This window comes from Eulemur rufifrons, chromosome 15 (assembly GCF_041146395.1).
Source record: "Eulemur rufifrons isolate Redbay chromosome 15, OSU_ERuf_1, whole genome shotgun sequence".
Lineage (NCBI taxonomy): Eukaryota > Metazoa > Chordata > Mammalia > Primates > Lemuridae > Eulemur > Eulemur rufifrons.
This window is the reverse complement of record NC_090997.1, coordinates 13,123,023-13,148,638: the sequence shown is the minus strand read 5'-3', so window position 1 is coordinate 13,148,638 and position 25,616 is coordinate 13,123,023. Positions and strand designations below refer to the sequence as shown.

The 25,616-nt window shown below is 46.6% G+C and overlaps 1 protein-coding gene across 1 annotated transcript; it reads right to left on the bottom strand.

Moving 5' to 3' along the window:
• Nucleotides 1-997: 997 nt before the first annotated feature.
• On the bottom strand, nucleotides 998-1,252 carry MYMX (myomixer, myoblast fusion factor). The gene has a single exon (XM_069487474.1). The coding sequence runs from the start codon at nucleotides 1,250-1,252 to the stop codon at nucleotides 998-1,000; it is 255 nt and encodes an 84-aa protein (XP_069343575.1).
• Between the last annotated feature and the right edge of the window lie 24,364 nt (nucleotides 1,253-25,616).

The window sequence follows — 25,616 nt, the reverse complement described above, 5'->3', positions numbered from 1 at the left end:
AAATGTGTCTACCAACTCTTATTTGACCCCTGAGGTGCCTCCCTTTGAGCAGGAGGAAATGATGATGGGAATTCTTTGGGTGACCCACCCACCCCAGACCTCTTCTAGAGTGGAGTGTCTCTCAGGGGCACTGCCTCCCAGAGTGCCTGCCCACAGAGTCCCTTAGCAAACAAATCTCCCTCTTCCCACCACCACTAGCTGAGAAGTCTCCAAACTCACTTGAGGACATTTTCCTCCCTACTGTGTGCTAGCCAGCCCATCTTCTTTGGAGACAGACTCAAGACCTTAGTGGGTCACAGTGTGACATACAGACTGCAGTTAAGCACTAGAAACAACTTCCGGGCTGTGAGAACTGAGACCTGCAATGGAACTGGTAGCAAAAGAAAGGCTTGCAGTTGTCCCCTCCTCCCTGCCCACCCCCCCACCAGCTGCCTGGCCAGGGTCAACTGTCTTGCAGGGCAGGAATCTGGGTGATTAGACTTTCAAAGGCATCCAAAGAATTCAAATTAACAAATATTTATTGAGCACTTGCTGAATGCGGGACTCTGGGGACAGGTCTGCCTCCATAGGGAAACAAGGTCTTATTTTAAGGTAGGTCCTGAGTCTTGGAAGACAGTCTCTGGATTCAATTCTCATCTCTTGGCTAAATTGTCACTTGTCCCTAGGTTAAGCATCATCCCTCACTGGACCTTGATGTCCCCATTTGCAGGGGTTGGGGGGAAGTCAGCTCCCTTCCCCCTGAGGCCAGAGGTGATTAGGAGAGGTCTGGGGGGAGGAGGGAAGAGCAATGATCAGTTTTCTGCTAGGTGCTTGGCATCCTTCCAGAAAGACATTTCTGCTGGGAGCGGGGAGGCATTCTGGGTCAGTCCCCTCTCATGCACAGCCCCCACTATATCTTCTGCCCACTGGGCAGGCTGAGGTCAGTGCTGGCGCCAGGACTGTCCTGCTCCAGAAGAAAGCATTTTGATGGATACAGCTGCTGCCAGGACTCACGGCCTCACTTTTGGGAGCCTAACCTCTCCTTCCTCTCCAGGCGGTCCACTCTGGAGGCCTCCCCAGCATCCGGCCGGTGTCGCTGGCTGAGAATGAACAGCAGACAGCCCAGCAAAGCCTCTCGCATGTCCTGGGAGCCCAGGCGGCGGGCCAATCGGCGCAGCAGGGGCAGGAGGTACTGGCGGGCCAGGCGGGCAGCAGGCAGCAGCAGGCGGGACAGCAGCACTCGCAGCAGCAGCGGAAGCAGTGGCGCGGGCATGATGGGGTCACTGGGTCAGTGCCTGTGTAGGCAACCCAGGCTTTAGGCTTGCACTTCCTGTTCCTGCCTCACCTGGCAAAGACATGGGTTGGGCAGGAATTCCCCCTCCCATCAGTTCACAACTTTATACTCCCCAGAACTCAATTCATGGGTCACTTTTGCTTTCATGAATCCCTTCCTCTTGGCAAGGTAGCTGGGGCAGGAGGGTTCTCAGCACAGCACAGATGGGGAGACTGAGAAGGCAAGAGTAAAGCAGGAGGTGGGACCACCTACAGCCTGACATTCCCAGCTTCCTCAGGCTCCTCCTGTGCCCCGGACCTTCTCATCCTCTAATCCTCCCCTCCTGTTGCCTCCTTGTCCTCCGCTGTCCACCTGGGATTCCCCAACCCTTCTCCCTCAATCTGGTGGGAGTTTTTCCCCAGGCAGTTTTAATTTTTCTTCTGGGGGTTCTTGATCCTCCCTGGCCTGACTCTCCCTGCCCTCCCAGTCCCCTACCCCGACCCATCAGTGGCAGCTCTCACCAGTCAGAACCGCTGCTCAGAACCAATCTCTGGCTGGATTTGCCTGCAGCGGAGATAGCCTCGCTGCATACAGCACAGGGTAGCCCCACCCAGCTCAGCCCCACCAATTGCAGCTTGCCCGGGTGGGGGGAACAATGAAGAGACAGCTGCATTCTGGCACCTGGTATATTGAGGGGAGGGGGCAGCTGGACTGGCCCCCTCTTCCAGTCTGGGAGGAGAAGCGGGGATGGAACATATGCCGGGTTTCCCTTGCGGGGTACAGACCTCAGATTTGGAACCCAGACTGCACTTTCTAATTGTGTTACCTTAAGCATATTGACTCTTCTGTGTCCCCTTTCCGTTCCCTCCTCTGTTAACTCAAAAACTGGGAGTAACTGGAAAGAGTAACTGGAATGCGGACAGTGTATGAGACTTGGCCAAACCTCGGAAACAGTAAGTCTGCAGCCCACACACACATCTGAACACCAGGCATGCTCAGAGTGGCCGATGCAGGGAGACCAGGACCCAGGCAGGCCCTTGTGGGCCCCCCTCTGAGGACAGAGATGTGGAGGCACAGTCTGCAGTTGGACACAGCTGGTGGCATTCCCATTCCAGCGGGAAGAGGGGTGCACACTTCAGAATCCTCTTCATCTACTTCACCCTCCTCAGATTAAATGAAATTCTGTGAGGTAGCCAGGTTTATCTCAGTGGGTTTTCAGCCTGGGTTTCATTTTGTTTTTTTAACACTGCATTCTCCTACTTCATAAAATGGGTGTAATTCCTGCCTTGCTGGACTCAGATGAGAAAATGACTGTGAAGTGTTTTGTAAACTTCAAAGCCTTGGGAACAAGATCATTTATCACCGTCCCCACCTCCAGTTGCCATTAACATCGTCATCACCTTCATCAACAAAGACCTTAAAGAAAGCAGACTTACAAGATCAAAAAAGCCTGTCCCACTTCGACCCAGAGGAAGCAGGAAAGAGGAGCTGGAGAGTATAGATTTATAGTCATAGTCTTCCTCTCCTTCCAGTTGTTTCCTGAGGAGTGTGATGCCCATGTGCTAGCCCAGCGCTGTGTGTGAGACATATATTGAGCTCACACATATGCCAAGCCTCTGAGTTCGTGATCTCACTTAGTTCTCACCGCCACCCTGTAGGGTGCAATTGTTATAACCAAATGAGGAAACTGAGGTTCAGGGTGGTAAAGCAATTCGTCCAAGTCACACAGCAGATAAATGGCCTCATCTTTCCCCTGACCTGCTCCTTCCCTGGGCTTCCCCATCTCTGTAAGTGGCAATTGCATCTTTCTAGTTAGTTACTCTGGCCAAAATCTTGGGAGTTATTATTATTATTTTTGGAGACAAGGTCTTGCTCTGTTGCCCAGGCTGGAGTGCAGTGGTGTGATCATATCATAGCTCACTGCAACCTCGAACTCCTGGGCTCAAGTGATCCTCCTGCCTCAGCAAAGTTCTGGGACTACAGGCATGAGCCACTGTGCCTGGCAGAAGTTATTCTTGACTGCTCTCCTCCTATCACAGATCACTACCTACATTAGCAAATCCTGGTAGCTCTACTATCAAAATATTCAGGATCTCACCACTTGTCCCTGATGCTACCCTGACTACCCTCATCTGAGCATCCATCATCCTTTGCCAGATTTATTGCAGTAGCTACCTGACTGGTATTTGTTTCCCTTTTCTACACAGTGGCCAGAAAGTTCCTTATAAAACCTGATTTGCTGTCCTTATTCTGCTCAAATGGTCCAGTAGCTCCCATCCCACTCAGAGTTAAAGCCAAAGGCTCTAACTGTGACCCACAAGGCCCTGGGTGACCTGACCTGCCTTGGCTTCCTGATTCAACTTCTAATTCTTGCCTCGCTCACTCTGCCTTGGCCACACTGGCGTCCTTGGCGTTCTTTACCTCTGCCTCAGTACACAGTTAACGTTGCCTCAGGCCTTTGAACTGTAAAGGAGGAAAAATATTACTTCCTTCTACGTTTCTATGTTCTTTGGCCGGTCTACGGATTAAATTGACATAAGACATTAACAGGAGAAAAACAATTTTAATTACATATGTATGCATGGGAGTCCCATGAAAATATGAAACTGTCAACTAGTGGCCAGAGGAGTGAGGTTCTATACCATCCTGAACTACAGAAAGGAATAGGAGCCTGGGGCTTCTGGAGGGGGGTGGTGACAAATTCTGGGAGAGTGAGGGGAAGAAATGTGTGGTGAATAAAAGTTACCTTGTTGTTCAGATAAAAGTTTCTGCAGCTCTCTTCCTCATACAGACACCTTTACTAATGAGAATTTCCTTTATGTAGATTTACTTTATAAAAGGGTAGCTTTTCAGAGCTACTTCTGTGTCTGTAGTTCCTCAAAATAACCAGCTTGAAATAATGAATATACCAAAGAGGTATATTTTGGGGTGGCGTATTCTGGTCCCCTACAGTCATTCTTGGGGTGGTGTGTCCTGAGCCCCAATATTCCTGCATCTAAAACTTCCCCAAGAAGTTTCACATTCTAGAAACTGGGTTGGTAGATTGTCCCGTAACCCATTAAAGAGACACTTCTGGGCCGGGCGTGGTGGCTCATGCCTGTAATCCTAACATTGAGACCGGCCTGCGGAACATGGCAAGACCCTGTCTCTACAACAAATAAAAAATTAGCTGGGCATGGTGGTGGGTGCTTGTAGTCCCAGCTACTCCAGAGGCTGAGGCAGGAGGATCACTTATGCTCAGGAATTTAAGGTTGCAGTGAGTGAGCTGTGATGAAGTCACTGCACTCTACTAGCCTGGGCAAGAGGGAGACCCTGTAAAAAAAAAAAAAAAAAAAGCCTTTCCATAGAAGTTAAAGAAAAACAAAAGTTAAAGTTAGTGATTGGAGTAGACTGTAAACCAGTTTCTTTTTTTTTTTTTCTGAGATAGAGTCTTGCTCTGTCACCAGAGCTAGAGTGCCATGGCATCAGCCTAGCTCACAGCAACCTTAAACTTTTGATCTCAAGTGATCCTCCTGGCTCAGCCTCCCAAAGTGCTGGGATTACAGGTATGAGCCACCACACCTGGCTATTTTATTTTATTTCATTTTGGGGGGTGAGGAGAGGTGCAGATTCTGATATAAACCAAAAATGTGCTCCCCTGAAACAATCTTTAATTATCCTCCAAACTACACAAAATCAATCTTTTCTTTTACCAAAAAAAATACATATATATCCTCATACCTTATAATTTTCCTTGCCAAAAATATTTCTTAGTTTCCTTGTGTACTTTGCATACAGAGCTGTTTCCCTTATTAGTTCTAGTAGTTTTAGTTATATAAGTTAATTAGAATTCTTAACCTTTAGCAACCGCAATTTCTAGTGAAAACTAGGAAATAAGCAATTGTGAACTATCAGTCACACCAGCATTCTGTAGATTGGCAAATCTATAAATATATCATTTCCTAATTTCTAGAAGAAATATGTGCTTTCTCATAGTACAGTTTTAATGTGGCAAAGGACATATTTACTACCAGACCCAAATATCTTTTTTTTTTTTTTTTTTTTGAGACAGAGTCTCACTCTGTTGCCCAGGCTAGAGTGAGTGCTGTGGCGTCAGCCTAGCTCACAGCAACCTCAAACTCCTGGGCTCAAGCGATCCTCCTGTCTCAGCCTCCCGAGTAGCTGGGACTACAGGCATGCGCCACCATGCCCGGCTAATTTTTTCTATATATATTTTTAGCTGTCCATATAATTTCTTTCTATTTTTTAGTAGAGATGGGGTCTCGCTCTTGCTCAGGCTGGTCTCGAACTCCTGAGCTCAAACGATCCGCCCACCTCGGCCTCCCAGAGAGCTAGGATTACAGGCGTGAGCCACCGCGCCCGGCCCCAAATATCTTTAGTTCCTTTGTAATAAGAAGCCAAAAGTAGATAACCTTATGTTCAGCAATTAATGTTTCAGTATTTCATCTTGTTTGGGAATGATTTAGATATTCAATGAACATCCATCATTTAATTTAATTTCATATAACTTTAAGGGAGTATGTTACCAAAGAGATTTGGGAAACTATTTTTAAGCAGACATATTATAAAACATAATTATTGTTAAAAGGTACATTTGTAAACTTTTATCCTGCTTACCTCTATTTAGTTCACTTGTTCTTAACAATTATGCGTGGATTACTCATGAAAATTTTGTGAAACATTAGACAAAGCTAGTCATCATCAAGTTATTTCCCTGTTAACTATTTTTACAGCACAGGCATGTTGGGCAAGTATCATGAAAGAAAAACCTAAAAGTTAAATACATGGGATTTTGTTTTATTTTGTTTTATGGCTGGGCTTAATAGGGAAGAAGTAATGGACACTACACTTCTACTTGCGTATTTGTTCTTAGATTGAACTCATAATTAATTTTATGATCTTAAACATCTAGTACAGACACCATAAACACATTTGACTAGTAAACCCAGTAGAATGAAAGTTGTGTGTCCACACTGTATTTAATACTGACAACTCTGAAGACATATCCATTTTTACTAAACCAATATTTACTAAAGATTACCCAAGATATGTGAACTTGAAAAGCACTGGGTTAGTTTCTATACTTCTGAGAGAATACTTAATTTATATAAGTGCTTACTTTTAAGCCAATTAAATAGAGTTCCTTTACAAATTAATTTTGGTAATACCATTTGGAGGTATTAATAGGAAAATATAACGTGTATATACATAAATAAATATACAGACAGAAGGAGATCTAACAGCTTTTATTCTAAAACTTTAGCCACATGCCAGGTAGGGTAATATAAAACTCACTAGTTTATAAAAGAATAGCTGGGTCTAAATTGTGTTTCTGGCAAAGTAGACAAGTTAAAGTTACCTACTCAGATGGATAAAGCTTTTTACTGATATTTGTGGAAAAGACTTAAGATTTTTCACTTGCTCAATTTCCATATAGTTCTCCCCCTCTCCCTCCCCTTCTCTTTCTCTCAACCAATGACATTAATCAAGTGACTCAACACCAAAGCTAATAATTCTTTTATAACTTACAACCAGGCCGGGCGTGGTGGCTCACGCCTGTAATCCTAGCACTCTGGGAGGCTAAGGCGGGCAGATCGTTTGAGCTCAGGAGTTCGAGACCAGCCTGAGCAAGAGTGAGACCCCATCTCTACTAAAAAAATATAGAGAAAATTATATGGACAACTAAAATATATAGAAAAAATTAGCCGGGCATGGTGGTGCATGCCTGTAGTCCCAGATACTCGGGAGGCTGAGGCAGGAGGATCCCTTGAGCCCAGGAGTTTGAGGTTGCTGTGAGCTAGGCTGATGCCATGGCACTCTAGCCCGGACAACAGAGCAAGACTCTGTCTCAAAAAAAACCTTACAACCAATAAATCTTTTATGGCTTAATTACAGATGCAGGAGTCATCCCCAGATAGGCCACAGTAAGATGTAGTCCTTCCAAGATCCAGAGCCACTCCCAAAGATAACCAAAAGAAAGACACAGATAACCCCCTGAGGGTTGGCCACAATCAGCAGGACACTAACCGCAAGTGGGTGCAATGCATATTTCTGTCTGGTAATATTTTGGCGGAGCTCCAATCTTTTGGTTGGTTGCCTGCACATGCAGGCCCAATAACCCATGTGCCCCAGACAGGCAGAAAGCAAAGCCTAGTTCTCAGGACATCCTAGCACTTTGGAGGCCAAGGCAGAAGGATCACTTAAGCCTAGGAGTTCAAGACCAGCCTGGGCAACATAGAGAGATCCTGTTTCTACAAAAAATGAGTAAAATTAGCCAGGTGTAGTGGCATGCACCTGTAGTCCCAGCTACTCAAGAGGCTAAGGTGGGAGGATCCCTTGAGCCCAGGAGTTTGAGGTTGCAGTGAGCTATGATGACGCCACTGCATTCTAGCTTGGGCAACGGAGCGAGACCTTATCTCAAAAACAAAACTGAGACAAACAGGAAAGCAATAGCTGTCCAAGGAAGGGAAAAGATCAATGACAAATAGGTACCCTAAGACCAAGAGTTACAATTCAAACTAATTCTTACAAATGTTTTTCTCCTGCTAATTATTACTAAATCTGCTCTGTGTGCATAGCCGTCCCATGAGACTCCTCTCGCTGAATAGGGTTGGCCTCAGGTCAGAGGTGTAGGGAAAGGATGCAGGTTTTCTCCAAGAATGAGTTTTGGGGCATATTTGCCTGTTATCAGAGGTCAATCTTTTGGGGGTCCCCGAGTCCCTTGAGAGCAGGGGAGCCTGAAGTTCAAGCGACTGAGGGGCTAGAATGGGAAGAGGGCTTGGTTCCTAGGGCCTGTCCATAGGTGGTCTGCCACTGTGTAGAGAGGTGCTGTGTCCTATGACCTTGTGAAAGAACAGGCACAGCATGCAGAACATAAGGGGAATGGCGGAGCTGCCTGAAGCTGGCAGAGCTTGATTACAGAGCCCTGGAAGTGGGAGTTTTCAGGAGCAGCAAAGCCAGCCTTGCTACCATCTTTGATGCTTCTGCCAAAGTAACTTAACCTCATGCCCCAGGCCTGGAGATCAGGCCAGAGCCTTCTCTGTCATTCTTTCAGAAAAAAGGAAGTTAAAACAGGCACTTGGGTGTTTAAGGGATTTTCTGGGGAAGTTGGAGGAGTTTGGGGAGCTTAAGGAATTTGCTGAGGAGATGAGGGCAGGTTTTTTTTTATTTTATTTTATTTTATTTTTTTTATTTTTTATTTATTTATTTATTTATTTTTTGAGACAGAGTCTCACTTTGTTGCCCAGGCTAGAGTGAGTGCCATGGCGTCAGCCTAGCTCACAGCAACCTCAAACTCCTGGGCTCAAGCGATCCTCCTGCCTCAGCCTCCCGAGTAGCTGGGACTACAGGCATGCGCCACTATGCCCAGCTAATTTTTCTATATATATATTTTTAGTTGTCCATATAATTTCTTTCTATTTTTAGTAGAGACGGGGTCTCGCTCTTGCTCAGGCTGGTCTCAAACTCCTGACCTTGAGCGATCCACCCGCCTCGGCCTCCCAGAGTGCTAGGATTACAGGCGTGAGCCACCGCGCCCGGCCGAGGGCAGGTTTTGAGGAGGGAGTTTAGGGGGTTTCGAGATCCGGGAAATCTTCTGGAGGGAATCGGGGAGTATAAGAAGGTGGAGGAGGGGAATTCACGTTGGATTTGGATTTCAACTTTTGCTCTAATTCTGGTTTCTGTGTTGCTTTTGGTTTTTAATCCTGTTAAGAGAGTCCCTAAGATTAGCTTTTACATTCCTTTGTGTCCTCTTTTCAATTTGATCTTCCCGTGAGTACCAATAAGACAGTTGTTTAGGAGGAGAGCTGTAAAATATTTTTTCAAATGTAACCAATTTATTTATCCCAGAAGGGACTCAAACCAATGGGCCTTTTCATGGAAAGATCCTGAGGTAACTTTCTAGGCTTACTTTTTTAATTTTTTTTTTTTTTTTTTTTTTTTGAGACAGAGTCTCACTCTGTTGCTCGGGCTAGAGAGCCATGGCATCACCTAGCTCACAGCAACCTCAAACTCCTGGGCTCAAGCAATCCTCCTGCCTCAGCCTCCCGAGTAGCTGGGACTATAGGCATGTGCCACCATGCCCGGCTAATTTTTTCTATATATATTTTTAGCTGTCCATATAATTTCTTTCTATTTTTAGTAGAGACGGGGTCTCGCTCTTGCTCAGGCTGGTCTTGAACTCCTGAGCTCAAACAATCCGCCCACCTCAGCCTCCCAGAGTGCTAGGGTTACAGGCGTGAGCCACCGCACCCAGCCAACTTTCTAGGCTTAAAATAAACCTTTAGCATGGGCACAAATGGCGTTCCCAATGTGGGTGGAGAAGGTGCAGCCCCAGGATCCAAAAGGTTCACTCTCAGAGATATCCTAAAAGCAAAGGCCTTCGTTGCCACAGGCGGTCAAGGGTGAAAATGGTGTTTCCCTCTCCAAAGGAATGTGGGCCATCTCCAGTCATAAACCTGCTATCTGTGACACTGGGAAGGTACTACTTGGATGGGACTTTCCTAGCACTAACCAAGCAAAGAAAGTTGGGATGACATATGCCCCTTACGGACTGGGACCTCCTATGAAGACAAACTCCTGTGAGAGCTGGCATGGTGGGACAAAGAGAATGCTGCTTGTCACTTTGTGTCTCAGGATCCTAGTCTGTTAGACTGGCAGCTTTATGCAAGCCAACACTTGTACCCCCTAGCTGGCAGAGGCCAGAGAGAATATTCTCACTGGTCACTAAGTCAAGTTCTCAAGACATAAAACAAGACAAAAGACTTTGGGAGGCCGGGATGGGAGGATCCCTTGAGGTGAGGAGTCTGAGACCAACCTGACCAAGAGCAAGACCCCGGCTCTACAGAAAATGGAAAAATTAGCCAGGTGTGGTGGTGTGTGCTTGTAGTCTCAGCTGCTCAGGAGGCTGAGGCAGAAGGATCACTTGAGCCCAGGAGTTTGAGGTCTCAAAAAAAAAAAAACCAAGACAAAAAGAGAACTTCATTCTACGATTCTCCTCCTTAGGAGGAAGTACACAAAAGACAGAGACTAAAACAACAACAACAACAAAACCGTGGCCATCCCCGGGAGAAAGGGATCAGAAAACAAGAGTACTCAGACCAAAAAAAAAAAAAAACACTTCCCAAAACATGAGTCACTATACAAGAACTAGTTCATACACAAATATTTTTCTCCTGCTAATATGGATTCAGAAAAGGAAAAAAGAGGCCACCACTCTCACTTTGACCCCATCCTACAGGCAGAGATCTGGGTGCTTGAGGTGGGACTAATTGTACCCTTTTCCAGCTTTCGGCCTAGGGCCACAGAATCCTGCATCCGCAGCAGTCCTGGAGCCAGCAGGTCTCAGTCAGTGAGTCCCTTTGCGATGGCCAAACTGTAGGGAAGGAGAAATACTGCTTCTCTCTACCCTTCTATGTTCTTTGGCTGGTCTACGAATTAAATTGACGTAAGACAGATTAACAGGAGAAAAACAATTTTAATTATGTATGTATGTGTGGGAGTTCCACAGAAATATGAGACTCCAGCTAGTGGCCGGATGATTGAGGTTTCTATACCATCCTGAGCTACAGAAAGGAGTAGGAGCTTGGGGCTTCTAGAGGGGGGATAGAGACAAATTCTGAGAGGGTGAGAGGAAGAAATGAGTGGTGAATACAAGTTGCCTTGTTATGCAGATAGAAGTTTCTCAGGTGATAGAGTGTTTTAGAGCAGCTCTCTACCGAACAGAGATACCATTACCAATGAAAATGTCCTTTATAAATGTAAATTTCCTTTATAAAAGGGCAGCTTTTCGGAGCAACTTCTGTGTCTGCAATTTCTCAAAATAACCAGCTTGACATAATCAATATGCCTAAGAGGTATATTCTGGGCTGGCATATTCTAGTCACCCACAGTCATATTTTGGGATGGTGTGTCCTGAGCCCCCAAAGCACCTACTGTTGCTCCTGCCTACAAAGCCCTTTATCCAGGTATCCACAAGGTTCCATGTCTCACCTCCTTCAAATCTTTGCCCAAATGTCACCCAACCACCCTATTTAAATGTACACTCCCTCTCCCCACCTCCTGCTGCCCCTCCCATACCCTCGTCTGCTTGCTTTGTCTCTACAGCGAATCATTTTCAGACAGGCTATATATTTCACTTCCTTATCTTGTTGATTGTCTACCTCCCACACTAGAATGTAAGTTCGACAAGAGTAGGAACTATTTTATCTGCTGTTGTCCCTTATAAGAACAAATAAATGAAGGTTCTGCGGAGGCATCCAAACGTGGATCTGTTTGCCCCGGCGCCTGTGCTACTGAGCCCCAGGGCTCCGTCGACCCAAACACACTCCGAGGATGTGACAACAGCTGGGGAGTGGCTTGGCAGGGAGGAAGTGAACCCCACTGAGGCCGAGGGAAGGAAAGGCAGGCCTCCAGGCTCCCTCTGGGCACCGTGGAGGCCTCAACAATTGCTGGCCCAGATCTCCGGTTGCTGTGACCCCGAGGAGGTCACACCCCCACCCCAGCCTCAGTTTCCACACACAGCTGTGGCATCTTCCAGCTATGAGATCCTTGGACCCTGGGCCTGGGCCCCATCACTGCCGCTTATAAACAGGGTGAAGGGCCCCCGGAGCTTGGGACGGTGAGGGCAGGTAAAGGAAACAGACTATTGTCTCTGGGAACAATTGGAAACTCCACAGGGGGTTTGGGAAGGGAGGCGGAGGAGGGGCTAGACTTTATCTTGTTTACTCCCGATCTCCCACACCCCTGCTGGGATTAACTCTCCTCTCCACCTCCTTCCTGTCCTCACCTCCATTAACCCCATCCTCCCCTGGGCCTGCCCCAGACATTTTCTCCAAGGCAGGGAAAACTAAGTGCCCCTGCGGATTTCCTCAGCCCTTCCTGGAAATATGACCACCCTCACTGGCAACGAAGCTGCCAGGGGGTAGTTTCTTCTAGCTCCCAGCTTAGCCTTGTGTAGTGGGTCCTTCCTGTGCTTCCCTGATTGCCCGTGCTCTCTTGGTAGCAGGCAGGCCGGGAACTTTGAGGAAATGGACCGAGCCTCCTGTTTCCCCAAGGTCAATTAAAAAAAAAAAAGTATCTGGGTACTAACCTGTGAAGTTGAGGACTGAAGACTGAACTCTGATCTTTTTTTTTCTTGCCCAAGTTCCTTTCTAAGAGGCCTGGTGAGTCATGCCTACAAAGGATAAAATCTCATTAAAATGAGTTTTATTAACCAGGGATTATGTGGTTTACTTTCCGGCCTGATTCTGGTATAGCATCACATGGCAGATAGAAGACCCCCTTATCTCAACTTAAGCATTCTAGCAAACCCCCTTATCTTAGCTCAAGCATCCTAGCAGACACACTATCCTAACTCAAGCATTCCTTTCTACTGACTCCAGGTCTTCAGACAAAGCTTAACTTTTTCAACCTATTGCCAACTAAGGAATCCCTAAAACCTACCTATGATTTGTAAGCCCCCACTTTGAGATGTCCCACCTTTTTGGGCTAAACCAATGTGTACTGTCCGTGTACTGATTTATGGTTTTACCTGTAATCCTGTCTCCATGAATGTATAAAACCAAACTGTAAGCCCACTGCCTTGGGCACATTTTCTCAAGACCTCTTGAGAGCTTGTTCCCCAGGCTGTGGTGGCACACATTCAGCTCTGAATAAACCTCTTTAAATTATTTTACAGAGTTTGGGTTTTTCTGTGGATAGGACTGTGGGCTGACACTAAGTGGACCCTGGGACCCAGCTTCCTGGTCCCCTCCCTGAATCCTCAGGGCCATCCACATGCACTCTGGGGACCCCCAACAGACCCATACACAGGCATCGGGTCAATCACGTCAACAACAAGCTTTGTGTGCCTTCTGTGTGCCAGGTCTGTGCAAGGCAATGGGGACAGTGATGAGAAGGACAGGCACACCAAGAGTCAAAAGGGTGACAGATGGCAGGTGGCTAAAGCAGAGATGGAGTGGCGAGAGTTGCAGTGGAGCTAGTGAGCTCCTCCCAGACCTAGAGCACTGGGCTTCCTGCTCCTTCCATCCCTTTGTGCCTGTCTCCACTCGAGGCTCCAGGGCACTCTACACGCGGCCACTGCCTCTGTTACGACCTGCATGAAAAAAATGTATCTGGGTACGAACTTGCGAAGTTGGTTGAAAGCACTTCTGTGTTGATCACTCAGCTCTGGATGCACACACTGGCTCTGGGACCCTCTCTCGGGGCCACTCTTAATGCCTGAGCAGGCCGTACCCTGCACACCTGGGGGCAGGAGTTGTGCTGTGTGGGGCCCTCCTCCCTAGCATGGGAATTGTAGCAATACCTACCTGTGACCACACTAAGAGATGGGGAGAATATGAAGCTCAGAGCTTGGCTCCTGCAAGGTGTCCAGTAAATGTTAGTTTCCCTCCTTCCATCTTTTTGGGTTATACCTCCCAGTACACCTCTGTGTCCGAGGCCGGCCGAATCAGCTGCTCCCCGAAGGCCTGATGGGCAGCATCCTGCTGCCCAGGAGTGGCCCCTTCGATCAGAGGCTGTGGCTCAGTTAACGCTTGAAGAGTTGATGGAGACCTGTGAGGCCTCAGCCCGGCTCTGTCATGTTTCGCCCTCCCGTTGTCCTCTCTGGGGAACCAGCTCTGGCCTGGAGCCCTTCTTGTTTGTGGGAGGTTGAGGACAGTGCTGACCCCAAAAGGAGTTCTGAAAAGGAGCCAGGGAGGCATCATCAAGGGCAGGGGCGCCAAGGGGTGGTGCTGTCAAGGTTCCTTCCAGGCGCCAGCGCTGCCCAGGTGTAGGAGGGGTGGGAAAAAGCAGAGTACTAGCCCCGGAATTGGGAGCTCAGCCCTGTCATTTATCACAGCACCTGCCTGGGACAATAGACCCGAAACCGTCTACTTGAGTAGAGGCTCCATTGTGAGGTCTCGGCCGAATGTCACAACCGAGAGAACTTTGTGAACTGTAGCTCCTTGAGGGCAAGAGATGGTGCACTTTGGAGGGACGGTCCTCTCCCTATGAGCGCCATTCCTCTGCCTCCCAATTCCAGGCAGCCATAGACCCATGCACAGGCAGGTGGACAGTGGGACACACATTTACAAGATGTGCTTGTAAGACATGAATAAAATCGGTCCGGCAGTTGGATGTTGCCAGAAAGAATAACTAGAGGTGACAGGTGGGGCCCTGCCCTATCCAGAGAACAGCTGTTCTGGCCAGGGAGGAGGAGGTGGCCCAGGAGAGGAGCCTGTGTAGAATGCAGCCCACTGTTCCCACTGAGACAGCTGTCACTGTCTCCAGACTCAGCAGACAGGACCATGAGGGTGGAGGTGTGAGCCTCTGGCAGTGCCTCGCAGGGAGCAGGCAGCTGTTAAGGCAGGAGGACAGCTGCTCCCTGGACAGTGGGATGGAGGGGGTGGGCAGACGGCCTGGGGGAGGATGTAAGGAAGGACATGCCTAGCATATTTCATGTAGGGAAGGAGAGTAGCAAAAAACACAAGGCCCCAGGAAAAAAATCTAACAAAGACTAGGCAAGACCCTAATGAAGAAAAAAAATTTTTAACAGAGGGATTGAAAACAAAGATCTCAATATATGGACGAATATACCAAAGTAATGGTTAGGAAGGTGTCATATTAAAAATGTTATAAAGATTTAGTTCTCTTGGGGAATGGTAACACTTGAAGGTGCTGACTCGGGAAGGGGGGGTTGGGGGGAGGGACATATACCTACCTGATGGGTGCAACGCGCACTACCTGGGGAACAGACACGCCTGGAGCTCTGACTTGGGGGGAAAGGCGGTACATGGGCAACGTATGTAACCTGCAATTCTGTATCCCCCATAACAATAATGAAATAAAAAAAAAAAGATTTAGTTCTCCCTCAAATTATACTAGAAATTCAGTGCAACTCCTATTTTTTTTTCTTTCTAGAATTGGGTAAGCTGATCATAAAATTTATTAAAAAAAAAAAAAAAAGAAAGAAAGAAAAGGCCAAGTCGATACTGAAGAAGAAAAAGAAAAGGGAACTGGCCCTACAGAGACCAATTGGCCAGTTTGGTAATATGGGAATTAAAACAGTGTGGCAAGACGCAAGAACAGACACGGTGACTAGGGAACAGAACAGAGAGGTTGGGAATAGACCCGAGGGTGCGTGGGGCAGAGGGGGAGTTGCTGGTCAGTGAAGAAGGGCCATTCAGGGTCAGGAATGGGGCTGCGATCTTTCCCATCCATGAGGGAAAGATAAGATTTGATCTTCTGGCACATCAACTGTTAAGACAAAAATAAATTCTGGTGGCATTAGAGACCTGAATGTGAAAAGTCAAACTATAAAATATAGAGACTGATCTTTATGAAGTTGGGATAGTAGAGAATTAATTTGTTTATAGATTTTTGTTATGATAATTTTCAAAATTATGAGAATAATGTAAGGAAACCCTACGTATAGATCACCTAGCTTCAATAGTAAATTGAAAACTTTTGACTAATAAAAGACTACAGCTAAGTGTGGTGGTGCACACCTATAGTCTCAGCTACTGGGGAGGCTGAGGTGGGAGGATCATTTGAGCCCAGGAGTTCTGGGCTGTAGTGTACTATCCCTATCAGGTGTCCGCACTAAGTTCAGTATCAATATGGTGACCTCCTGGGAGAAGGAGATCACCAGGTTGCCTAAAGAGGGGTGAACTGGGTCAGGTTGGAAACCGAGCAGGTCAAAACTCCCGTGCTGATCGGTAGTGTGAATAGCCACTGTACTCCAGCCTGGGCAACACATGAGACCCCATCTCTTTAAAAAACAAAAACCAAAAGACTACAAAGTGCAAAGTGAAAAGACAATCTCCCACAGGCTGGGAGGAGAAATTTGCAATCCACATACTGGAAAAAGATTTCGTATCAATCATAAGTAAGGTACTTTTATAATCAATAAGAAAATGACAACAACAAAAGAAAAAACAAAGGATCAGAAGAGGCCACTTCCTGAAACATGAGTGATCCATAAATGTGAACAGCTCTTGATCCACACTAGCAAATGGGGAAATGAAAGCTATGTCCACAAAGAGCTACCACGTGACTCCGGAGAGGTGGAAATTCATGGAATACTGGAGGAAGAGTCAGTGACCTGATCATTTTAGAGGCTACTCTGGCAATATCTGATAAACCTGGAAATTCGGGTTTATCATTTCCCTGGAATCCAGCAACTCTGGTTGTAGGTGTGGCTCTAGAGAAACTCTCACAGATGTGCCCAGAGAGATCTGTACAAGGATGGCCATTTGCAATTTTTTGTAATAACAAAAAAATTGGAAACAACTTAAATATCCATGAATAGGAGAACAGAAAAGTAAACTTGGATTTATTTGTAAAATGGAATACTATACAGCAGATAAAATGCACGAACTCTCATGCTTCCATGGGGATAAGTGTCAACAACATGATGCTGAGTAAAAGAAAAACAAGTGGCAAAAGCATATGGGCCAAATTACACCATATCTGTATGAATTTACAGCACACGAGCAATAGCATATATTTTTGTGGATGCATATCCATGTATTAAAAGTAGAAACATAGGCCAGGCGAGGTGGCTCATGCCTGTAATCCTAGCACTCTGGGAAGCCGAGGCAGGAGGATTGCTTGAGGTGAGGAGTTTGAGACCAGCCTGAGTAAGAGCAATACCCTGTCTCTAGAAAAAATAGAAAAAATTAGCCGGGCATGGTTGTGCATGTGCCTGTAGTCCCAGCTACTCGAGAGACTGAGCCAGGAGGATCTCTTGAGCCCAGGAGTTTGAGGTTGTTGTGAGCTAGGCTGATGCCACAGCACTCTAGCCCGGGTGACAGAGCAAGACTCTATCTCAAAAAAAAACAAAAAAAATCCAAAAAAAAAAACCGTAGAAACATAGATGGGAAAGACAGAACTTCAGAAGGGTGGCTCCCTCCCAGGGAGAAAGGACAGTGATGGATGGTCCACACGTGAGGGGAGGGGATCATAGCTGTGTCAGTAATGCTTCAACCCTTTAAAAAATGGAGAAAGCTGAAGGCAATAGGGCAAAATGTTAACACTGGTTAATCTTGGCGGTAAACACGCAGTAGTATTCTGTTATATTATTTACTGTCCTCTGTATTTTGTTATTATTCTGCATGTCATCTGTTTAATAGTGGAACATGTGTGGGTGTCCCTAACCTCTATCCTCTTTCTCTGGATCTACCAAACTCTTTTCCATCTTTTCCACTCCCTTTCCTTCCCTGTCTCCCACAAGTTTCGGCTCCCCAGAAATGAAGGCAGTGCGGCCTGGCAGCTGGGGAGCATGGTGCCGGGAGACAGGCCTTGTGCTTCCAGCTGGCCCTGAGCATCCTCCTTTCTGTTCCTTAGTCCCTCCTCGGGTGTCCGTAGCTGGCCCCTTCCTGTCCTCCCTCTCCCCTCTGGCCCTGGTAGGCAGGATTTGTGCGAGGGATGAGGACGCCTGCTGGAGATGAGGCTGGCATTGGGAGAACAAGAACAGGGTGGACAGAGGAGGGAGGCTGGGGAGGCTGCCTCCATGGGGGTGACCTTGCCATGCCACCCTCATGGCAATCCCGGGGGCACAGCCTGTTCCCCGAGCCATGGCCCAGAAGGACTGTGGGCACTTGCCAGACCTCTCCTTATCGCTTTTCTCCTGCCCCTTCTGAGCCCAGTGACTTCTTCCCTCCCTCCTCACCCCATCTCTCTCTCGGTGAGAGAATTCTGAAAATATGAGGGAAGGGATTGGAAACCTCATTCTGAAAGTGATAAGGACCTAGAATGGTGGGTTTGGGGAAAATACATTTGTCAATACCACTGAAGGCAAGTCCACACCAAGGATGACAACAGCTGTCATTAAGCTCCTCTGTCTTTAGTTCAGCTGATGAGTATTTATTCTATTTGGATCTATGGTAAAGACTGTTAAAGAATTAACGTTAAAGAATAGAAAAGATAGTCCTTTTGAAAGAGCTACATTTTGAACATATCTGCATTTTTGGAAGAGAAAGTGGGTATCCACACAAAAACCTATCCCCACAAATTATTATTACAGTCAGAATCATGCTGGGACAGAGTGGTTGTGTGATTGGGTATCAGTCAGAAATGGCAGCTCTGGCCGGGCGCGGTGGCTCATGCCTGTAATCCTAGCACTCTGGGAGGCCGAGGCGGGTGGATCGCTCGAGGTCAGGAGTTCGAGACCAGCCTGAGCAAGAGTGAGACCCCGTCTCTACTAAAAATAGAAAGAAATGATCTGGCCAACTAAAATATATATATACAAAAAATTAGCCGGGCACGGTGGCGCATGCCTGTAGTCCCAGCTACTCGGGAGGCTGAGGCAGGAGGATTGCTTGAGCCCAGGAGTTTGAGGTTGCTGTGAGCTAGGCTGACGCCACGGCACTCACTCTAGCCCGGGCAACAAAGCAAGACTCTGTCTCAAAAAAAAAAAAAAAAAGAAACGGCAGCTCTGAGACCAAATAACACTAACTAACAGTGTTATTTCATAGAAAGACTATATGGGGTGGAGGTTAAGCAAATGGACTTTGGAGCTATGCTGCCCATATGCAAATTCTACTTCCTCTATTGTCCGTGTGGAATCTTAGACAAATAATTCACAGACCACTCTGTACTTCAGTTTACTTTTCTGTGAAATGGAGCTGATTTATTAGGATTAAGGGCATAAACACAGGATGATGTTAGAATGGGGCCTGGTATAGAAAACATTCCAGTGTAAACATTCAATGCACAGCTGCGTTCTTTTTATAACATACCCATTACCTCATATTCATTCATCACAGTACCATTTACAAGTATATGGTTCATTCAGCCCTTACATGTTTCCCCTGAGTATTCTCTTCTTAGACAGATGAGTAAACTGAGGTTCAGAGAGGGCCTCGGTGACATTCAGAAGAAGTTGGTAGGAGCACAGTCAAGGTAAAGGAGTTTGCAGGTCAGATCCCACAGGGCTCCAATTCCAGCCAGGACACCTGTATGTTATTTACATACAAGGAGAGTCTTCAGTCCAGACAAAAATGTCACCAAGAGGTCAAATGTTACCAGGAAGAGTAAGAAACCAGAGAGGCTTTGGGATGTGGCTCTGGGAGCAGACAGATGGCCTGGGGAGAGCAGTTCTACTGGAGGGAAGGGGTAGAGTCCATGTGGCAGGTGTTAAAACCTAGTAGAGGCTGGGCATGGTGGCTCACACCTGTAATCCTAGCTCTCTGGAGGCCAAGGCTGGAGGATCGCTTGAGCTCAGGAATTCGAGACCAGCCTGAGCAAGAGTGAGACCCCGTCTCTACCAAAAAGAAGTTAAAAAAAAAAACAAACAAAAAAACACTCCAGCCAGCTGGGAGGCTAAGGCAGAAGGTTTGCTTGAGCCCAGGAGTTGGAGGTTGCAGTGAGCTACAATGACGCCACTGCACTCTACCCAGGGCGGCAGTGTGAGGCAGGAAGATTGCTGTCTCAACAAAAACAAAGAAACCGAGAACTGAGCACCCCTCCTCACAGCACCCCTTTAAAAAAAACCTTTAAAAAAAAAAAAAAACGAAAACCTAGTGGAATGACAAAGGGAAATACTGGTCCTGGCTGGACAGCTTTGAAGGTTCAAATGGGGAGTGGTCACATTAGCTGGGACAGCTGTTGGTTTCTTTAGTCAACAAACTCATTTAGTTTTCACTATGTGCACACTAGAAATACGTCAATGAAAGACAGTCCTGCTCTCCACGTGTGGTCAACAGGAGAGCGGGGGAGTAAACAGGAAATGACAATGTGGAGAGAGAAAGCTCCCCCTGTCAGGAGTCCAGGGCACCCAGCCAGCCTGGGGCATGGGTTGAGTCTGTGCAGAATGTCAGAGAAGGCTTCCCGGAGGAGTCTCAAGCTAAGGCCTGGAGGGGGAGCGCCCAGGGAGGGAGGAGGGCTGCCGTAAGGAGGGAGCAGAGGCCAGGTGAGGAAGAGCAGGAGCGAAGACAGGAGGCCAGAGAGTGGACCGAGGTGTGGGCCATGAACAACGCTTGGGTGAGTTCTGAACGTTCCTCCTGGCTGGTGTCACCAACAGAAACAGGGAAACCAGGGTAGGGAGTGGGCTGAAGAACTCAGCTTCCAGGCACGGCGATTCTGAAGCCCCATGAGACCTACAGTTTGATGCCTCTGTCGGGGTGGGGGGAGGGAGGGAAATGGCAGAGCGGGAGAAGGAGGCTGCAGTGGGGATGAGTGGGGGGGGGGGTTTGCTGGAGGTTCCCGCGTCAGCACCTCGAGGTCACCTGCCTGGGGAGGTAGAATAAGCTCAAGTAGCAATCCAAGAGATGGAAAAGTGCAGTCATAGACTCCCACAGGGACTGAGCAAACTTAAGCCATTTATTTTGTTAATAAACACACACCCCCTACACAGAGGCATTGATCAGGAACAGGAAATAATTACCTTGGGAGGTGCAATTAAAGGTAAGTTTTGGTTTACTTCTGTGTCCTTTTCTGTATTTTCTATGTTCTAATGGGAATTTGTAATCCCTGAAATTAGAAGGACACAATAAATGTTATTTACGTACAAGGAGAGTCTTCAGTCTAGACTCAAATGTCACCAACAGGTCAAATGTCACCAGGAAGAGTAAGGAACCAGAGAGGCTTTGGGATATGGCTCTGGGAGGGGACAGGTGGCCTGGGAAGAGCAGTTCTACTGGAGGGAAGGGGTAGAGTCCATGTGGCAGGCGTTAAAACCTAGTGGAGAGACAAATGACAAATGGAAATACTTGCAATCACTTTGGCAGATAAAGGTCTATTCTTCCTAAAATATAAATAGCTCCTGGAATTTTATAAGAAAAACCAAAAATCCCTAGTATAAAAATGGGTAAGGACGAGAGGCTGAGGCAGGAGGATTGCTTGAGCCCAGGAGTTTGAGGCAGAAATGGGCTATGATCCCACCTATCGATAGCCACTGCACTCCAGCGGGGGCAACAGAGCCAGACCCCATCTCCAAAAAAAAAAAAAGAAAAGAAAAAAAGAAAAGAGCAAGGACTATAAAGAGATAGTTCACAGAAAATGAAATGAAAGCAAAAGCAAAATATGAATATTTGCTGAGTCTCATTTGCAATAAAAGCAATGCAAATTACAACTATACTGAAATACAAGTTTTCTTCTACTTGATTAGACCTATACAAAAATTTGCTCACACACTGTGTTTATGAGGCTATGAGGAAATAGTCTCTTTTCTTGCTGGTGGGAATACAAATTGGTTCTATTCTTACAGAGGAGAATTTAGTATTTGTCAGAATTACTCTTTAGTCCAATAATTGTATTTTAGAAATCTATTCTATAGAAATACTTACAATGGGTTAAAATGACATATGTATAGTGTTATTCATTGTAGTATTATTTATAATAGTGAAAGATTGTAAACTTTGTCAATAAAGAACTGCTAAATAAATGCTGAGACTTAAATACAGTACAATGCTATGCAGCTTAAAAAATAAGGTGTGGTGGCTCATGCCTGTAATCCTAGCACTTTGGGGAGGCCAAGGGGGGAGGATCTCTTGAGGCCAGGAATTTGAGACCAGCCTGGGCATGTTGATAGCAAGACCCTGTCTCTATCAAAAAAAGAAAAAAACTTAAAAAGAAATTATCTGGGTGCAGTGGCATATTCCTGTAGTCCTAGCTACTTGGGAGGCTAAGGCAGGAGGATCGTTTAAGTCCAGGAGTTTGAGGCTGCTGTGAGCTACAACTGTCTTTGAAAAATAAATAAATGGGCCGGGCGCGGTGGCTCATGCCTGTAATCCTAGCACTCTGGGAGGCCGAGGAGAGTGGATTGTTTGAGCTCAGGAGTTCTAGACCAGCCTGAGCAAGAGCGAGACTCCCTCTCTACTAAAAATAGAAAGAAATTATATGGCCAACTAAAAATATATAGAAAAAAATTAGCTGGGCATGGTGGCCCATGCCTGTAGTCCCAGCTACTCGGGAGGCTGAGGCAGGATTGCTTGAGCCCAGAAGTTTGAGGTTGCTGTGAGCTAGGCTGATGCCAGGGCACTCTAGCCCGAGCAACAGAGTGAGACTCTGTCTCAAAAAAAATAAAATAAATAATAAATAAATAAATAAATAAGGAAGCTCTCTATATAGCAACAGAAAAATATTTCCAGGATATATATTTTAATTGCTTTTAAAAAATAAACTGTTTATTTTAGAATGGTTTTAGATTTACAAAAAAAAATTATGAAGATGGTACAGAGTTTCTGTGTACCCCACATCAAATTTCTCCTATTTCTTGGAGAATAGTATTAGAAACCAAGTACTGGGCACTAGATGGACTCATTGCTACTGGAATATTGTTGCTTTTAGGGCCTCTCAGTGGAAAGATTAAGGAAATACATTTGTGTATATTGACCTGTATCCTGTATATTCATAGATCTATAATTACATGATCATTTATATCTCTATTAAGCTAAACATGAATTCATATTATCTCCAAGTCTAATCAATTACCAGATGGATCATTCTAGCCTCCTCCCCCTGCTAATCTGTAGTTTTCTCGATATATATATATTTTTTAAGTCAAAAAAGGAGCGTGTAGACTGGTGTGTGTACCATGCTACTTTTTGTGCAAAGAGGTTGGAGAAGTAAGAATATGTATTTATATATTTGTATTTGCATAGATGAACTCTGGAAAGATGTATAAGAATCTACCAAGAGAATTGAAAATAATGCCATTGAACTGTACACTTGAAAATGGTTAAGATGGGAATTTTTTTTTAAGAGAGGGTCTTGCTCTGTTGCCCCGTTTGGAGTGCAGTGGCGTGATGCTGACCCACTGCAGCCTTGAACTCCTGGGCTCAAGAGATCCTCCTCAGGTTCCAAAATAACTGGGACTACAGGGGCTCACCACCATAACCAACTAATTTTTAAAAAAATTTTTAGAGAGGGGTCTTGCTATGTTGCCCAGGCTGATCTCAAACTCCTGGCCTCAAGCAATCCTCCTACCTCAGCTTCCCAAAGTGGGCTGGGCACAGTGGCTCATACCTGTAATCCTGGCACTCTGGGAGGCCGAGGAGGGTGGATCGTTTGAGCTCAGGAATTCGAGACCAGCCTGAGCAAGAGCGAGACCCCACCTATACTAAAAAATAGAAAGAAATTAGTTAGACAACTAAAAATATATAGAAAAAATTAGCCGGGCATGGTGGCACATGCCTGTAGTCCCAGCTACTCGGGAGGCTGAGGCAGAAGGATCACTTGAGCCAGGAGTTTGGGGTTGCTGTGAGCTAGGCTGATGCCAGGGCACTCTAGCCTGGGCAACAGAGTGAGACTCTGTTTAAAAAAAAAAAAAAAAAAATCTTCCTCCAAAGTGCTCAGATTATAGGTGTGAGCCGCTGCACCAGGCCTTAAGATGGCAAATTTTATGTTCTGTGTATTTTACTACAATTTTTTGAGAACTGTTTTTAAAAAAGCTAATGAGCTCGTCCTGCTTTACTTTTTTTCCATTCAGCATGTTGTCGGGCTCTACAGCTGTTGCTGTGTGGCATCTGGTCTATTGCTTAGAACTCTATAGTTTTCAAGCACAAGACCCCGCTTTCTCAGAGCCCAGAGGACGAAGCTGCGAAGGCGTTCTGAGGGAGGGGAGACCTGGAGTTGAACCTGTTCCTCTCATATGGCCTTGGTCTTCGCAGTAAAATTGGAGGCTGTGGAGAAGGTTCTGGGGGAACCGGGGGCAGTGGCGGTGGAGAATGGCACTTAGTCATCAGGAGATGAAATCTAGATTGTCATGTGGCCTCAGCTGAGGTTAACCCATGTGAACCGGGAAGGATGTGGGCAGCCTGGTTTAGTGCCTTTCCCCAGCAAAACTCAGCTACCTGGTGCTGTGAGCAGAGGACAGGACAGAAAGAGCAGAGAGCGTGGGGCTGCCTGCCCGTGGTTACGAGTCCTTGGTAGACAGCAAGGACATAGTGGGAATGATCTCCCAACGCATCCAGGCGGGGGTAAGGGGGCAAGTGAAGTTGAAATGGGGTGGAGTCAGAGGAGTAGAAGAATGGTGTGTCTCATTTTTCATATTTTAGATAATATTGTATTAATATATAGCCATTGCTAATCATATTTAATGCCAGGAAACACTCATTAATGTCAAAGACTATTTCTTGCTTATTTAACTTGATATCATAAGCATCATGCCATTTGTGTTTGTTCATTTATTTATTTTAGAGATGGAATCTTATCTGGAGTCCAGTGGCATGATCCTAGCTCACTGCAACCTTGAACTCCTGGGCTCAAGTGATCCTCCTGCCTCAGCCTCTCAAAGTGCTAGGGCTACAGGTGTGAGCCATTGTGCCCATCTGTTTGTGTTATTTAGTTCAATGGCTTGATATTTTATCGTGTGTAGTATCTAATGTGTTTACAACTGAGCACTTGTTTTTTCTTTCCTCTTTTTTTTTTTTACTATTATAAATATTATTGAAGTAGGAAAAAACTAGTATGCCTAAGTGCTTCACTTTCATTCTCTCAGTTGCCCATACAGCACCCCTCTGAGATAGGCTGTCACCCCTAATTGACAGATGAGAAAAAGGAGACTGTTAAAAGAGCAAAGCAACTTGTCCAAGGACACCAGCTAGAGAGTGTGCGGCTGGAGCCACCATGCTAGGTGTGTTCATGAGTCACTCCAGTTTTGTTACAGACACAGGCGATAATCCTGATCTGGGAGGTGTTCTGCTTCCTTCCATCCTGGCTTGATGTGGGCGGCATCTCGCCCCAGGAAGGAGCAAGGGCTGGGTCAGCACCTTCCTGACCCCTCCCTGCCTGCCCCAGGGCCCTTGGCACCTCACCGAGAGCAGCTAGGACGGTGGCCGCCAGCTCTCTGAGAGGAAAGATGATGAGCCGCAGGGGCCAGTCTTTTAAGAGGTTCCTTTAAGAGACTGTGACCTATTCTTTCAGGCCAGACTGGAGGTGGAGAAGCAGGGGAGGGGTGCCAGGACAGGAGAAGATTCCTGTGGGGGCGGGGCCTGGGGTGGTGACAATGGAGGGAGAGGCAGCTTTATATCCAGGCTGATGGGTTTAGTCTTTGGAATCGGGAGCGGGGGTGGGGGTCGGTGGGGGGCACTGCTGGTGCCTGGACTCAATCACCAGATCAAGGGAGGTGGGACCGCCAGTGGCCGGCTGAGCATAAGAGGGGTGGGTTCAGTACACACAGAAGGAAGCCAGTTACCCCAGGAAGCTGGGTGTTACACACAGACAGGAAGGATTTAGACCTGTCTGGGGATGACAGGTCTCTCATCTAAGGGAAGTTGGGGGCCGTCTCTGCCCTAGAGGCTGAAAAGCTCACGTGTCCAGCCCCGTTGTCCCTGCCCGAGACAGAGGGGAAGCCAGGGAGCCCTCTGGAAGGACGGGAGAAGTGCAGCCGAGGGGCTGCTGCAGGTGCCTGGGTCTTCTCACTGCTGCAGGCGGCTGGGCG

Excerpts from the sequence above, each read along its gene's own strand:
- MYMX (XM_069487474.1), bottom strand. The coding sequence starts at position 1,252 with ATGCCCGCGCCACTGCTTCCGCTGCTGCTGCGAGTGCTGCTGTCCCGC.